Source organism: Clarias gariepinus, chromosome 20 (assembly GCF_024256425.1).
Source record: "Clarias gariepinus isolate MV-2021 ecotype Netherlands chromosome 20, CGAR_prim_01v2, whole genome shotgun sequence".
NCBI classification, from domain to species: Eukaryota; Metazoa; Chordata; class Actinopteri; order Siluriformes; family Clariidae; genus Clarias; species Clarias gariepinus.
In genome coordinates, this window is record NC_071119.1 from 15,246,666 (window position 1) to 15,260,873 (window position 14,208).

Sequence of the window (14,208 nt, forward strand, 5' to 3'; positions counted from 1 at the left end):
AAATTGAAAAGCTAAAAAAAAAAAATGGCTTAAATTTGGCCATACAGATTGGACTGGAAGAATGGAAGGTGGTCATGTTGGTTGATGAGCTTAAATTGACCCTATTCCAGAGCAAGGTGCACGTCAGGGTACGAGGGGAATTGATGCATCCATCATGCCAGTGTACAAGCCTCTGGAGGCAGTGATATGATCTGGGGTTGCTTCAGTTGGTCAGATCTAGGTTTAAGAAACGTTAAATAACAATAAAAGTCAGATGATGACCTGAATGTACTGATTGACCAGGTTATCACACCAAATATATTTTGGGGTATTTTCCCCATCTGTTGGCATGGACTTATTTCAGGAAGACAATGCCCAGATTTGGGCTATAATTGTGAGGGGATGGATTTGCAAGCATAAAGAATCAATTTCACATGTGAACCATGCCATAATCAAAGCCATAATTCCAAAAACAATGAAAATAAACATAAACAATGCCACGCTGCAATCAAAGCTAAAGGCGGCGCTACAAAAGATGAGGGTTCTTCAGCATCATGTTGAATGTTGCCACACAATGGTGTTTAATTAGGTAATGTAGGCTTAACAATACCAGAATTGCTTACTTATATATAGTTGATCCTACTATGTTTTTTTTTATTTGCACCCACATTTTGTGCCTCTTGCACCAGCATACATATATAAATAATCATATATTATTTTTTTTTATTATGTATTATAGCAGTATATTTATGTTATGGATGTTTTTTCCTTAAACACATACTCCTGTATATGCAGTCATTAATATTTTTAACTGGAAGAAGTAGAAGACTCAAGCCCTTCTTTCCTCCTGTTGCCATGGTGACTTATATGATCTGCATTCCATTGATGAGGTCTTTTATTTCTTTGTGCACAAGCTTTAATTAAGTTTACCATCACTTAGAGTTAATCGAACTAATTATTGTTATTGTTAATGTTGACAGCTCAACGTTAGTCGACCCAGAGTTCAGGTTTAAACTCAGGGTTTGTTGAACCTGCTTTCTGAAATAGGTTCCAGAAGGGGTTAAGATATGATGCTTGTGAGCCAAAGAAAATAAACATGAACATGGGAGTATATCAGTTGTAGTGTGCACAGTTTAATTATTTCATTTGTAATGTCTGTTAAAAAATATTTATTTTGTAAATTGGTTATTTTTATTCTAGTTGTTTCATTATGCAAATAAAACTAAATAAAACTTCCTACATGACTACATTATTGGATTACCACCTTCCACAAGGTGGTGTAAATTAAGTTTCAGGGCAATCTTTTAAACCTATTGTGTTCGTCAAACTTGTACACAGCTAGAAGAGCTTTCAGCTCCTGCTCTTACGAAGATGAGCACCTGGTGTGTAGTTCTCCTGTAACCAGTGTCATTGGCCACAATCTGCTCCAGCAAGGCACAATTAGCTCATCCCTGACATCCTTGGGAGCATCATTTTTCACATCGGTAGTCAAACCTGTCACAAAAATACACGTCTTACACACATACGGAAGGCAAGATACAGTGACTTAAAGGCTCTACTTTATCTGATGTTACAAATTTAAACAGTCTCCCCAATTTTTTACTGTCATGCTGAAAAGCATACTACAACAATCCACACTTTTTTTTTATTACTATTCTTTGTATTAAAAACATGCTAAATTAGGTGACAAATATAATTCTGACATCATGTTCACTTGTGTCCTTTTATAATTTAACTACATTAGTTTTATTTACCAATATTGTGCATTAAAGCAAATTCTCATTAATTGCTCACGAGTTTTTAATAAATTTTGTTTTATTATTTTTTTAATCAACAATAAAAAGAATTTATTAACTGTACATAAACACATTGTGCAGAAAGCACGTTATCTCTACTGTTTGATAAACCAAAATGTACAGACACATTGAAATTCAATGCAAAATAGAAAATTGATGAAAATGAAGATATTTTAAAAAGGTGGATATAACATTTGCTTCTTGGCATTGATTCTTAACTATCTGAGTTCGGACTGATTTCTGGTTCTGATGTTAAAACTTTAAAAGAGAAATTGAAATCATGAATAACTAAAAATGTAAAACTACACTTGTAAAAAGCTGCTTTTAAATGTTATAAATAACATCTTACTATGCAGTAAAATACAAAAAGAACATGTCTGGTCGATGAAGCAGAATGGGTATATCTAGGTTGAGCATGAAGATCATGAGTGTCTGTCTCTCGAGTCTCTCCGATGTTTTTCATGATCAGAGTCTCGTCTGTGTTTGTCCCTGTCCCTGTGGTGACTGCTATGATGTCGCTCTTTCCTCCTTTCCCCATGCCTGTCCTCCCGCGAGTGTTTGCTTTTGTGTCTGTGCCTGCTCGGGCTTCGACTCCTGCTGCGACTCCTGCTCCTGCTCTTGCTTCGACTTCGGCTCCGACTCCTGGCCTTGTGCCTCTCTCGCTCATAGTGTTGGCTTTTGTGCCTGTACCTTCCATAGTGGTCTCGGTCATCCTTTTTGAAGGGATCAGCCAAGGGTCTGGACTTCCCATCCCACAGCTCTGAACCTGGATCACTCTTGTTCAAGGGTGGCACGTTTAGCATGGAGGAATCAGGAAACCTTGGGGTTGTAAACGACTGTTGTGGAGGTCCAGAAACTGCCTCTGGGACAGCCTGTGGAAAACATGCTGGAGGAAGCACTGTCTGAGCCCAAGGTGGGGCGCGCATTTGATCATTTTGGGGAAACATCATAGGTGGAGGTGGAGGGTAGTTAAAGGGTGGAGGCGCCTGCTGATGAATGGGTATAAACGGTGCAGGGTTAGATTGGGGTGGGAAGGTGGGCACTGGTCCAGGATGGTAAGCATGGGCAGCTGGTGCGGCGTGATAAGGAGGAAATGCAGCCGGTGGCGGCCCGTGACTTCCAGTATTAAAAGAAAGAGGAGGAGGAGGAGGGCTAAGAAGACGTTGCCTCAATGGCTTGGGGCCTTCATTTTTTCCAGACAAGGAAATAGTGGTGATGGTCTGGATATCTTTAACAGCTTTAAACTCAGATGATGTCAGTGCGGGATCTATTGCTGGTGATGGTTGTGAAGGTGCAGACTGGCTAACCGATGGCTGTTCTGAAGGTGTAGGTGATTGGGTGACTTTTGGTTGTGGTACATCTTTATTTAAAGATGGCTGCTTTATATCAACAGGTTCTGGCGCATCAGTCTTTTTCAAAATGCCAGTGGTGAGCGGTTTTAAAATCTTTGTTGGACTTTCCACATTTTTGTCCTGGGAAATATCTTCAGTGGTATCATTAGTGTTATCTTTCGATGCGGCTGATACAGAAGCAAATACAGTAGACGGGTTTACATCTGGACTGGGCTGTGTGCTTGGTGGTGTAACATCTATTTTCGTTTCGGTGCTGTTAGGTTCGGTTTTAGGCTGAACTGTGGAAAGACTAGCTAGAAAAGTCTCTGTTGATACATCTCCTGGTTTATCCTTTAAGGATAATACAACTCCACTCTGTGGTTCTTTTTCTTTCCCTTGCGGACTCCTGATCTCCTCAGTTGAGCCAGACGACTCTTGTTTATTCTCAACGGATTTGGGATCTTTCTTTTTGATGATGAACCGCTCCAACCTAGGAGTGGTGGGCGTTTTAGGAGTGACACATCCTGAGGTGTCAGTGTCAGAGCTAGATGCCTGACCAAGTGCAGCACTGGTTGTGTTCTTTACTTCATCATCTGCTGGTGTAGCTTTGGACTTCGTCAGCACACCTGGGAGAAAACGCAACGAGACGTTTTCCTCATCCTCAATATCTAACTGAGATTCAGTTGCTGCAGGTTTGCTAGGATTTGCGCTGTCCTTTTTCTGTATCCGTCCAAGACTGCTTATGAAGTCTCTTTCCTCATCTTGGGCCACTGCAGCTTTCTGCACAGGCTCTACCTGAGGTTTGTTCTCCACCAAGAAACTTGGAGGTTCACTAGCCACGCTTGGGAGGAGGACAACAAAGTCCCTTTTGGGCCTTTGGCGAATGATCAATCCCAGAAGAAGATTTGGTCGATTAGTCTCTAAACCTGTTAGAAATGATCATGGAAAAAAAAAAATTGTTGAGAATCAAGTTTGAGCAAATACAGGTCAATATTGGCTTTTGTTTGGATGAAGATGATCTCAAACATTTTTAAATGATATGCTGTTTTAGCTAAGTTAATTCCTGACCTTTGTTTGGTAATGGGAAAAAAAAAGTAAGTGGATATCAGAAGAGTTTGAGAGTCATCAGTGCAAAGTAATCACGGTCTTACCTGGACCATCAAATGGAACAATCTGATGTGGGATTTTTTCAGTGGAACCAAGGGGGATGAGATACATATCTTTAACTTGTTTGCGATTGTTGGCGACGACGCCGTATCGTCTGCGACTGCTGAAATACGCATACAGCAAAGTGTACGAGATCTCATCTTCCTCCGTGTCTGGGGTGAAACGAATTACACATATTTCCTGAGGGATGAAAAAAAACAGCAGATCATAAGATGTGGCGTTTCATTATTCATATTAATATCGTGCAGCCATAAAAAAAAAAAGTCAGTGTCACCTTTGTGCCAGAGGCACGGATTTTCTCCACGTAGTCCCAAACCATTTGGGGGGAGATCCTTCCACCAACCTGGATTGTGTCTGGCAGATCCTGTGACATCAAAATAACGGAAATGAAAACTTTTCCTAGATTCGAATGTGCCAAAATACCGGTTCACATCTAAGGACACCCACCTCGGTTAGGTGGTCCAAAATTCCAGAGACTGGGTAAGCTTTTGTGAGGTACCGAGCCACAGAGGGCATGTCTATATATCCGTGCCATAAGGTTTTTAAACCAGCGAGGAACGCAACTGTGTCTTCCTTATTGTTTGCACTTTCCAACCTGAAAAGAAACAAATATCAATTCCTAAAAGGCATGATAACATACAACCTTCATTGTCCCATCCCAGGGAATTACTTACTTAAGGCCACATGTATACACCAAATATTGTTTTTGTTTGTTTGACTGCTAACTAATTTACACATATGCTACTTGCATAAAACTTTCATAACGTTTGTTTGTAAACTAACAAGCCAGTCATAGAAAATTACTCCTAGTTCAATGGTCAACCAAGTCATCACTGGTGCAGATTGTACTAACGTATTCTCAGTAAGCCTCACCACGGTGAAATAAAAAAGTATGTGCCCCTTCCTGATTTGTTACGTTTAAATGATTCATCAAGCACATTTTAATATTATTCAAAGATGACCTAAAAATTTACAAAAAGGTTCAATTATAATTTCACTTACTCACTTATCTTTTATACCGCTTTATCAGGGTCGCAGGGCACACACACACATAGACACACTCACACTATGGACAGTTTGGGAACGCCAATTAGCCTAACCTGCATATCATTGGGCTGTGGGAGGAAGCCGGAGTACCTGGAAGAAACCCATCAAGCACAGGGCCGAACATGCACACAGAGACGGGAATCGTGCCTGGCTTGGAATTGAACCTGGACCCTGGAGGCGCAAGGTAACAGTGCTAACCACTACACCACCGTGCCGCCTGATTTTATTCACTAAGATAAAAAAAAAAAAGTTACCTAGTTGGCTCTATGTGAAAAAGTAATCGCCACCTAAACCTGAGAACTGGTTGTGTTGCACTTGGTGGCAACAACTGCAATCAAGCGTTTGTGATAACTGGCAATAAGTCTTTCACATCACTTTGGAGGAATTTTGGTCCACTGTTCTTTGCAGAATTGTTTAGCAATTAATTTGGACAGCTATTTTTACCATAATAAACGAAATCATCATTTAAAGTCTGCATGTAGTATTTCTTGTGTTATCTTTGTGTAGCATAAAAACTTGTTTGATGATGTCATTCGAGTTTGACAATCGCAAACAAAAAATTATTAGGTTAAAGAGGTTATGGGGGGTAAATAATACCTTTCCATAGTACTGTAAATTAACAGCAGAATAAAACACCTTGTTAAACAATGGGTTTCACTCATAAGTTTCCATTGACCTCTCATGAATTTTACCTTGACTCGTAGGAGGGAAAGTTAAGAAGACCTTCTTCCATTGCTCTCAAAGACAAGTCATCCACCAGTGCTGATGGAGCAATGGGTGGAGATGTGGGTGTGAGGAGTTCATGGCTCTCCCCTTCTGTAACTGTAGACTGTCTTCTAATGACCTTTGTGGCCACTTTGACAGCCTTAGTGGTCGCCTCCTCTACTGGTGGAGCCATTCGGCCTTGAAGGAGGAAAGGGAGAGAAAGAAGCGTTTGAAAAAGTTTATTAAATAAATAAAAAAATTCAATAACAGTCAGGATTTTGAAGGTTTAACCACACGTTACCTGTGCAGATTTTGCAGTGAAGATCAAAAAGATGAGACTTGTGCAAGCTTGTTGTATCTTTCGTTTTCTTCGGGCTTTCTACCTTTGATTCTGGTGTTTTTTCCTCAGACACCTCAACAGCTTTAGGAATCAGATCAGGCTGAAGAAAGAAGGAAGAAATTTCTTAATTGAACTTAGACATAAGATTTGAATACTGCATGCAGAAGAAGTTTATTCAGTCTTACCGAGGCCTCTGGGGCTTTTGCAGGTTCTTGGTTCTCGATTTCAATCTCCCCTTTATGTGTAATTTTGGTGACCGGTCGTCTTTCGACTTCTCGCTGTTCTTTCTCGATCATTTCAATTGTCTGCAGATAGGATTGACGAAGACAATCAATATATCAAAATAAAATGCTCAGGTATATTAGAGATTTTTTTCATGTATCTGTATTTGTGTGTTAATTTACATGTCGATTCTCCCGTTGTCGCCAAGCAGCCAGTTCCTTGGAGGCTAGTTCTTCTGCACTCATACGAACTAAATCTCGAGGAGGAATCTCTCCCTTGAGAACACGCTTGAATAACACCTGGAAGAGGTTGTGTTTACTTACTGTCAAATGTCAGGCATAAAATTAGCCTTCCAATATGTACAGAAGGGGGGAAAATTACTCGACAGAATTATAAATCTATTATTGCTACACATATGGGTTGAAAGAAGCTCTTACGTTATTCTTTGTGTCTCTAAGATTGAACATAAGGCTTCTGTATTTGTTCTTGTACTTGCTGTCGACACCTTGGAAGAGAGCGAAAAGCTCTTTTTCTGTACCTCTGGCCAATTCTGCTGGCTTCTCTTTTGAAATCTTTAAGTCTGATTCCTTCAGCCTTTGAGCAAGCAACAAAAAGGGGTTAAATATAATAATAACTGATTAAATAAGAGTATGTCACGTTTACATTATAAAGCCAAAGAGCGATTATTTAGTACATCATCATTCTTTAAAACACCATCAAAATCATAATAATAACAACTACTATTATCAGAGTAATAATGTCCCGTACAAACCAGTAGCTTTAATTTCTGTTCGAAATGACAGTAAAAAAAAAAAAGCTACTAGGTTAACAGATCCTATACCTTTTCAGGAGTATTTCCTCTAGTGAGTCGCGTACACTCCTCCTGATCTGTCCGGTGGATGGTTTCTTTAAGCTTGGAACAGAAATTTTTGCCTTTTTCACAGCTGACCCTGAGAAAACCACACCAAGCAAGTGTTTAATGAATTTTAAATTATTTTCCCTGCATGTTTTTCATCAGATGCGAAGGAATAACGAGAATCTTACCAGATTTTGGTGCCGACTCCGCTGATAAGCGCCTCTCTCCCGAGTCCTGGTTTAAAGTAACATGAAAATAACAAACTCACTCACTCAGATGAACAAATACCAAATTCTGGTAAAAATGATGATCTGTGTGGTACACACTATTATGTTGAATAGAAATTACCAGAAGCAAAAAGAATCTCTTACCATCATTATGGGGTTGTGTTTATAAAACATATTTGGAAATGCAAATCAAAAATCTAAAACAAACAAGAAAAGTCTAACATACAGTATATGCCACATGTAGGCAGTACAACTATGAAAAGTACTTGCAAGCTATCTGGCTTGAACACAAATCTGGGGCTGTACTACTTTCAGGCACCATGAGGAAGACCTTGTCTCAGCTGCCATAGTGCGTGCGACAATTAAAACCTAAAGGTATGAAAGGGGTTTCGTTTTACTCGATTTTCACAGTGCCTCACAGAGTGGGAAACATCAAGTTCCCCACATATGAAACAGTTCCGTTCCGAGAGCTCGTTCTTAAGTCCAATTTGTTCATAAGTCCAACAAACATTGTCTAGGTACTGTGTCGATGGTTGAACGATTCATGTAAAAAGAACAACCAACGTCGGCCATCTTTTCACTTCGCGCTATTCTCTCAGTTATTTTGACTTTTATCCCCAATGTAGTGCTTGGTTCTTCTTAGCTTGGTGCTTCCAGCTTAATCGCCGCTGCCTTCACGCTTGCGTCCAGACATCCTGGGCTTGTACTGCACTTGCAGAGGATGCACACTACACACACATGACGATCTACACCAGTCATGTGATCTAACTTTCTGATTTATATAAGTCATTTAACACACTGGAAGTACCTCTTATTACGCTCTTAATGATTTTATCCTATGCAAATAAGAAAGCGTGCAATGCCTGAAGGATCAGATATTTTATCCATGTACATAATTAGATACTAACTGCACCACACTGGCTCTAAAATGCTGCCTCCAGACAAATATAAAAACACACCCTGTAGTAAAGTAGGGATTTTTTTATGAAGCAAATCATAAGCAAGATTGATTTAGATTCAGGAACAGGAGTCTCACCTTCCTGAAGGGCCGAATTCCACCAGACGTGACTGATGCTTCAGGTCCCTGTTTCTGCTCTGGTGCTGGATTGTTGTCTGGGTTCTCGCTGTTGCTCTTCACACTTTCATTCGCACAGCATTTGAGGCAGACAAACTCCTGATCGTCTTTTTCCATTTGTTGTACTTTGGCCAGGTCGAGTCCAACACAGTCGCCATGGAACCAGTCATCACAGCGCCCGCAGCCTACCATGAATCTGAAAATACCCTTACTGTTACTTACAGCACCGTCCTGGAGAGCACATCACATTAAGCATCGAAAACACCAAAATGTACAGCGTTCAGTGAAATATTTTATTAATGATGCTAGAATTTACTGAGCTGGTTATATGTCATAATGACTATGACACCATGTAAGATTAAGATAAGGTTTATCAATCTGTAGAAGGTACCTGTTGCTGTGCGGTTTATTACACAGTCCACACTGCTTGCTCGAGTCCCATGCGGTCTCATTTTCAGAAGCAGGTGTAGGATCTCCCTCTGCAGGTCCCTTCTTCATCACAGGAGCATTATCAGGAATAAACAGCTCAGGTTCATCTATCGATACGCTTCTGCTGCTCCTGCTTCTCTGTCTCTGCAAGATCTTTTCAGTTTTTTTGAGTTTGGTCTTCTCCTGTTCTTCTTCCGCTGGAGCATCCTTCACTGACTGGCTTTGTTTAAGTCCTGCAGGTGAGGGATTCTGTGGTTTCTTTCCCGAAGAGGGAGATTTATTCATAACTAGTTTAGTACCAGGACTGGAATCGGACGACACCTTTTTATTTACTGGAGGAGAAAGTGGAACGGATGGGCTGACGCTTTGTTTTACCGGATCGCAGGCTTGCTCCTTTTGTGGTTTCAAGGTTTGTTTGGGTTTGGGAGTCAGGGCTGGCCGCTTCAGGCCGACGCTGTTCTGCTTGCCTTTGACTTGTTGCTGATTTTCTTCTGTAGTATTTTGCACTTTTTTATCTTGTGGTTTGTGATGCTTGGACCCTTTGTGCATAATGTCTGCTCTGCTAACAGGCTTGTTTTTGGCTATACTTACAGGCTGCTTGGGTTTCAGGAGCTTTTTAGTGGCGGTTTTATCCGTTGTGACATTTTTACTTTCCGATTTTTCGTCGCTCTGCTTTTCGGCCTCGTTTTGGACGGCGGCTGTGGCGTCCGTCGTTGCTTCTGTTGCACCGTTGGCATGTTGCACTTCATTCGGATTTACATATGGCCCTAAATCCATGGGCGTTTCAGTGACTGAATGTTCGATGACCTGAAGCTCTTCGACAACCTCTGGGGCCGAAAGCACGTCAAACGTCTGGGTCTGTCCCAGATCAAACCCGTTGCTTCCCGTGGTCACAGCATCGTCCTGGAAGCTCATAGACTCAAGAGTGTCTGTAGGTAACGTGGCAGAAGTGTGAGAAGGACCAGGCAACAGTTCAATTTTGTAACCACCTACGGTCACCGTTAGACGCCTCAGCACGACCACGGGGTTCATCGACGGGTCGACTTCATTGACGTTAAACCGTCGGCTCAGCAATTCTTCACGTTTCTCCATGCACTTCCCCGTTGTCGAGCTATTACTCGATCCTGGTTCTTCGTCGTCCTTAACTCCGGATATCCGGCCAGTTTTTTTGCTAAGAGCCTCACTGGACACTCCTCGAAATGGTCCTGGGCGTCTTGCCCGTCCACCTCTACCTCGGCCTCGAGATGAAACGGCTTGACATTAAAAAAAGAGAAAAAAACTCTCAATAGTAAGTCTAAACAATTTGTTTTATCAAGATTACATATTGAAGAATAAATAAAACTTATACCCAGGCTTTATAGTATAAAAAAAAAAAAAGTTTAAACACAACCTCTATAATTTTCTCCACATCGAGCACCAACTCAGTATATTATTATACCTAAACTCAAGCACCCTTTTAAACAAGTGCCATACTGTTTATAGATTTGTCACTGTGCTGCATTTTCACAGTTACTTACACAGTGTATGATGGCTGTCTTTAAAAAAATAAATAAAAATTTAGATTTAGTACAAGCAGTTTTTTTAGAACGCAATATCATAATCCTGTCAGTAAACTGTTAGAAAGCCAGAGTGATAATCCTCTCCTCTTCTACTGTATGTACCGGTTTGTTTCCTCTGTGGCTGAGCGAGACCTTTCCTCCTGCCTCTGAGAAACTTGCCCGGAGTCTCATCCCCACCTGCACTAGTCTGGCTGAAGCCTGAAGAATTCATGTCATGCTCTGAATTAAAGAAAAAAGAAAAAAAAAAAAATGACATTCACACTCTTAGTTCCATCATTTTTGTTTTTTTACGTTTATAAGTAATTAATTTCTTTGGACCTAATGAGCCAGAGAGCTGAAAGTTTGTGTCGTCGTTTTCCAAGAGATGAAACTGCGCGCTGGCCGAACCAAACATAGGATCCTTGTCACTGAGCATGTTCTTGAGCGAGTCTCCTGGCAGGCTGTGGCTCGACGCAAACTCATCACTCGCTTCACATTCCAGGTTCTGGCCAAGGAGCAGGGAGTCTTCCAACTGATCACTGGGAATTAAATGGTTAAATGTGCCAACTATATCCATGAATGCTTCCGCTGTTCAGACTGCCCTAGAGAGAGAGAGAGAGAGAGAAGAAAGAAGAAAAAAATAATGATACATTTAATTGAATTTACGTAAATTAACCACGGCCTTGACAAATAATGCAGAAGGGGACAAACAATCTATTCATCGTTGAGCTTGCAAGGCACGTGGACGTTCCAGTATGTGACCCAACGCCATGTTTTGGTTGCCCACTAAGCTCAGTCTAAGGCTAACAATTGGCAGCTATTGTAATGTAATAACTAAAGAAGTACGGAAATAAAATTGTTTCAGTTATGAATCGCAACTGTTTTTGTGAGACGATTAACGTATCGCCACACTGACTTCAAAACAACTTTTTTTAACCGGGCGATCGACCAGTGACCAGTAAACTGTCGCGTTATCAGGTGGATTGCCCGTGACTGGTGATAGGCTGATCAGTTTCAGATATAATCGATTATGTACCGAGCGCAGAAGCTCCCAAGTAGCAACAGAAACGCATTTTTTGGCGTTACATTATCAAAAATCGTGTAAATTAAAAATCTCCAGTCGAGTTTGTCTCGAGTCCAGTCATTACACATGCTTACACCAGTTTCAAATCACAGTAAGCGCAAATTAGTCAAAAACCGTGTGCGTTAAATCATGTCTCTTAATTCACAAACTCCTGAGAGTTTTGAGGCATTTGAAGTGTTAAATCATTGCTGTTTCTTTATAGATAGATAGATAGATAGATAGATAGATTAGAGTACTTTATTAATAACAAAGGGAAATTGTAACATTACAGCAGCCAGTTCACATAATAATAAACAACATTTAAGCAGTAAACAAGAATTGCAATAAGGGAGGGGGGGGGGGGGAGTACAATTAGGATGCATTAATGAACACTGTTAACAATTTAAGGTGCTTTAATGTGGTAAAAATTGTGTCAAGTTTAAGGTTCATTAAAGAATTATAATCCTACAGGTGGAGCTCTGTTTACACATTCCCATCCCGTGTGGAAGGAGTGAATTATTTGCTAAGTTTGTTTAGAAATAATAATTATGGTGGATGACAGAGATACGTGCTGCTCAGTTAAATGTTAAACTCTTGTATTTGAAGTTAGTTCCTATTGGTTAAATGCTGCTCTTGTATTTTAAATAAGAAAACTATTGTTATGTTATAAGAAGCAGATTGCATTTAATTAATCCTTCCACTTAAAAAAAAAAAAAAGTTTTAAACAGTAACAAAATCAAGGATTGGGATATTTACAAAATTGTGATACTTTAAGAATCTACATTAATCAGGACTCAAAAGAGCACAAGCCTCATACTTTATATACTTTCATATAACGCACGTGGTTTAAACTGATGAAGTTCTGAAATGTAAAATAGACTGTTGTGTGTTTAGTGAGAGTCACGTGACCCTCGTGCTGCTCATTGATCAGTCCGAGTGCAGGGCAGGATGTTTACATTCACGTCAACTAGCTCACTCAGTGTAAAAATGATGACCTGCAGGCATACGTGTAGTATAGATCATTAAAATAATTAAAAAATGCTCGTTAAAGTCAGTTATTAAAACTAAAATGAGCCCCCCTGCTACAAAAATGAACACAAATTAAAATCACGCCCACCCGTGTTCCGGCAAGTCCCGCCTCCTGCGCAGGGATTGGCTAAAAGTTCACGCTCGTAAACAAACCCCAGACTGGACTGTTGAGCAGCCAATCACAAGCCAAGAGGCGGGATATGGTCAGCCAATCGTAGAGCGTTCACTCGGAATGCAGGTAGGAATAAAAAAAAATAAAGCAGGTCCGAACTAGCACGCTATGGTAGGCCTGATTAGCCGAGTGTTAGAGAGCTAGCTCGTGGGTTTCTTAATGATAATTGCTCTCGTATATAGAATGTCTGATTGGTTTCATGAACGTTAACAATATTATAAAGTGCACTAAGGAAGCCACACACACAGTAGGAAGTTAGAGTCACCTCACAGGCCGTGTGTGTGTGTAGCTAAGCTACAGCAGCTAGTACAAAACAAGTCGCGTTTCTAACAGCTTACAGACACACAAGCGTAAGAAACTCACTTTACTGTTCAGCGCCTTCATTCGCCTGAGATGTGAAGAAGCGCACTGCTGCTGCTTTCTGCTACCAGCATCAACTCGCCCGCAGGCTGGAGGTGGACAAGGCCGAGCGGCGCTGGAGCCCCCGCGTTACCGCCCACCCGCGGCTCAGAGTAACCGCACCGGGGTCTCACTGACACACACACACTTCACTGGCGAACAGACCGTGCATGTTGTTAGTGAGCAGTAGTTTGAGTCACACACTGCACCCCGCTGTCCACATGCTCACATGGGAATTAGCAGTAAGTAGCCTCCACTTCCCCTTCCCCTGCAGGACAACACGGTCTCCCATGCAACGCGTGGACTGGCCACTAGAGGGAACCAGTGCTCAAAGAGTTTAGCACACCGCCCTCTAGCGGCTGATGTATGTAAACGAGAGAAAAGTTCACTCTGGACCATCTGTCTCCATCTAACTCTGTCTACCACATCTTCCTTCGTCACTCCAGCCTCCTGCATTTCCTTTCTCACCACATCCATAAACCTCCACTTGGGCCCTCCTCTTCTCCTCCACCTGGCAGCTCCATCCCTAACATCATTCTCCCGATAGACTCCCTCATTTCTCCTCTGCACACGTCCAAACCATCTTCATCTAAGTCAATGAATATATGAGAGGGACAGTGCAGGTAGGACGGTTTTGGAAGGCCAGATGAAGATGGCTTGGACGTGTGCAGGCTCCCTTATCTCTCCTCTGCAAATGTCCAAACCATCTTCATCTTCTCTCTAACTTTGTCCCAAAACTGTCCTACCTGTCGCTCTAATATAGCCTATTCATTTCTAATCCTGTCCAGTCTTGTCACTCCTGAAGCAAATCACAGCATCTCTGGCTTTGGCAC

At 41.3% G+C, this 14,208-nt stretch overlaps 1 protein-coding gene across 2 annotated transcripts; it reads right to left on the reverse strand.

The window, feature by feature from the left end:
- Positions 1–1,802: 1,802 nt before the first annotated feature.
- On the reverse strand, positions 1,803–13,659 carry phf3 (PHD finger protein 3). 2 transcript variants are annotated; one of them, XM_053480050.1, is made up of 16 exons: positions 13,340–13,659; positions 11,052–11,309; positions 10,836–10,952; positions 9,137–10,427; positions 8,707–8,941; positions 7,632–7,677; positions 7,429–7,537; positions 7,025–7,181; positions 6,770–6,886; positions 6,551–6,670; positions 6,327–6,465; positions 6,013–6,223; positions 4,721–4,868; positions 4,548–4,637; positions 4,258–4,453; positions 1,803–4,032 (listed from the first exon to the last, which is right to left on the reverse strand). In XM_053480050.1, the coding sequence occupies exons 2-16, from the start codon at positions 11,287–11,289 to the stop codon at positions 2,198–2,200; spliced, it is 5,049 nt and encodes a 1,682-aa protein (XP_053336025.1). In that variant the 5' UTR covers positions 11,290–11,309; positions 13,340–13,659; the 3' UTR covers positions 1,803–2,197. The 2 variants fall into 2 exon arrangements, with proteins under 2 accessions (XP_053336025.1, XP_053336023.1); XM_053480048.1 differs by having other exon boundaries at positions 11,052–11,314.
- Positions 13,660–14,208: the final 549 nt, after the last annotated feature.

Coding starts and splice junctions, on each gene's coding strand:
- phf3 (XM_053480050.1), bottom strand. CDS start 11,289: ATGGATATAGTTGGCACATTTAACCATTTAATTCCCAGTGATCAGTTG. Junction 4,869..6,012: donor TTTCCCTCCTACGAGTCAAG/GTAAAATTCATG, acceptor GTTTCTTTTCAG/GTTGGAAAGTGCAAACAATA. Junction 4,454..4,547: donor TCCGTGCCTCTGGCACAAAG/GTGACACTGACT, acceptor TTCATCCCTCAG/GAAATATGTGTAATTCGTTT.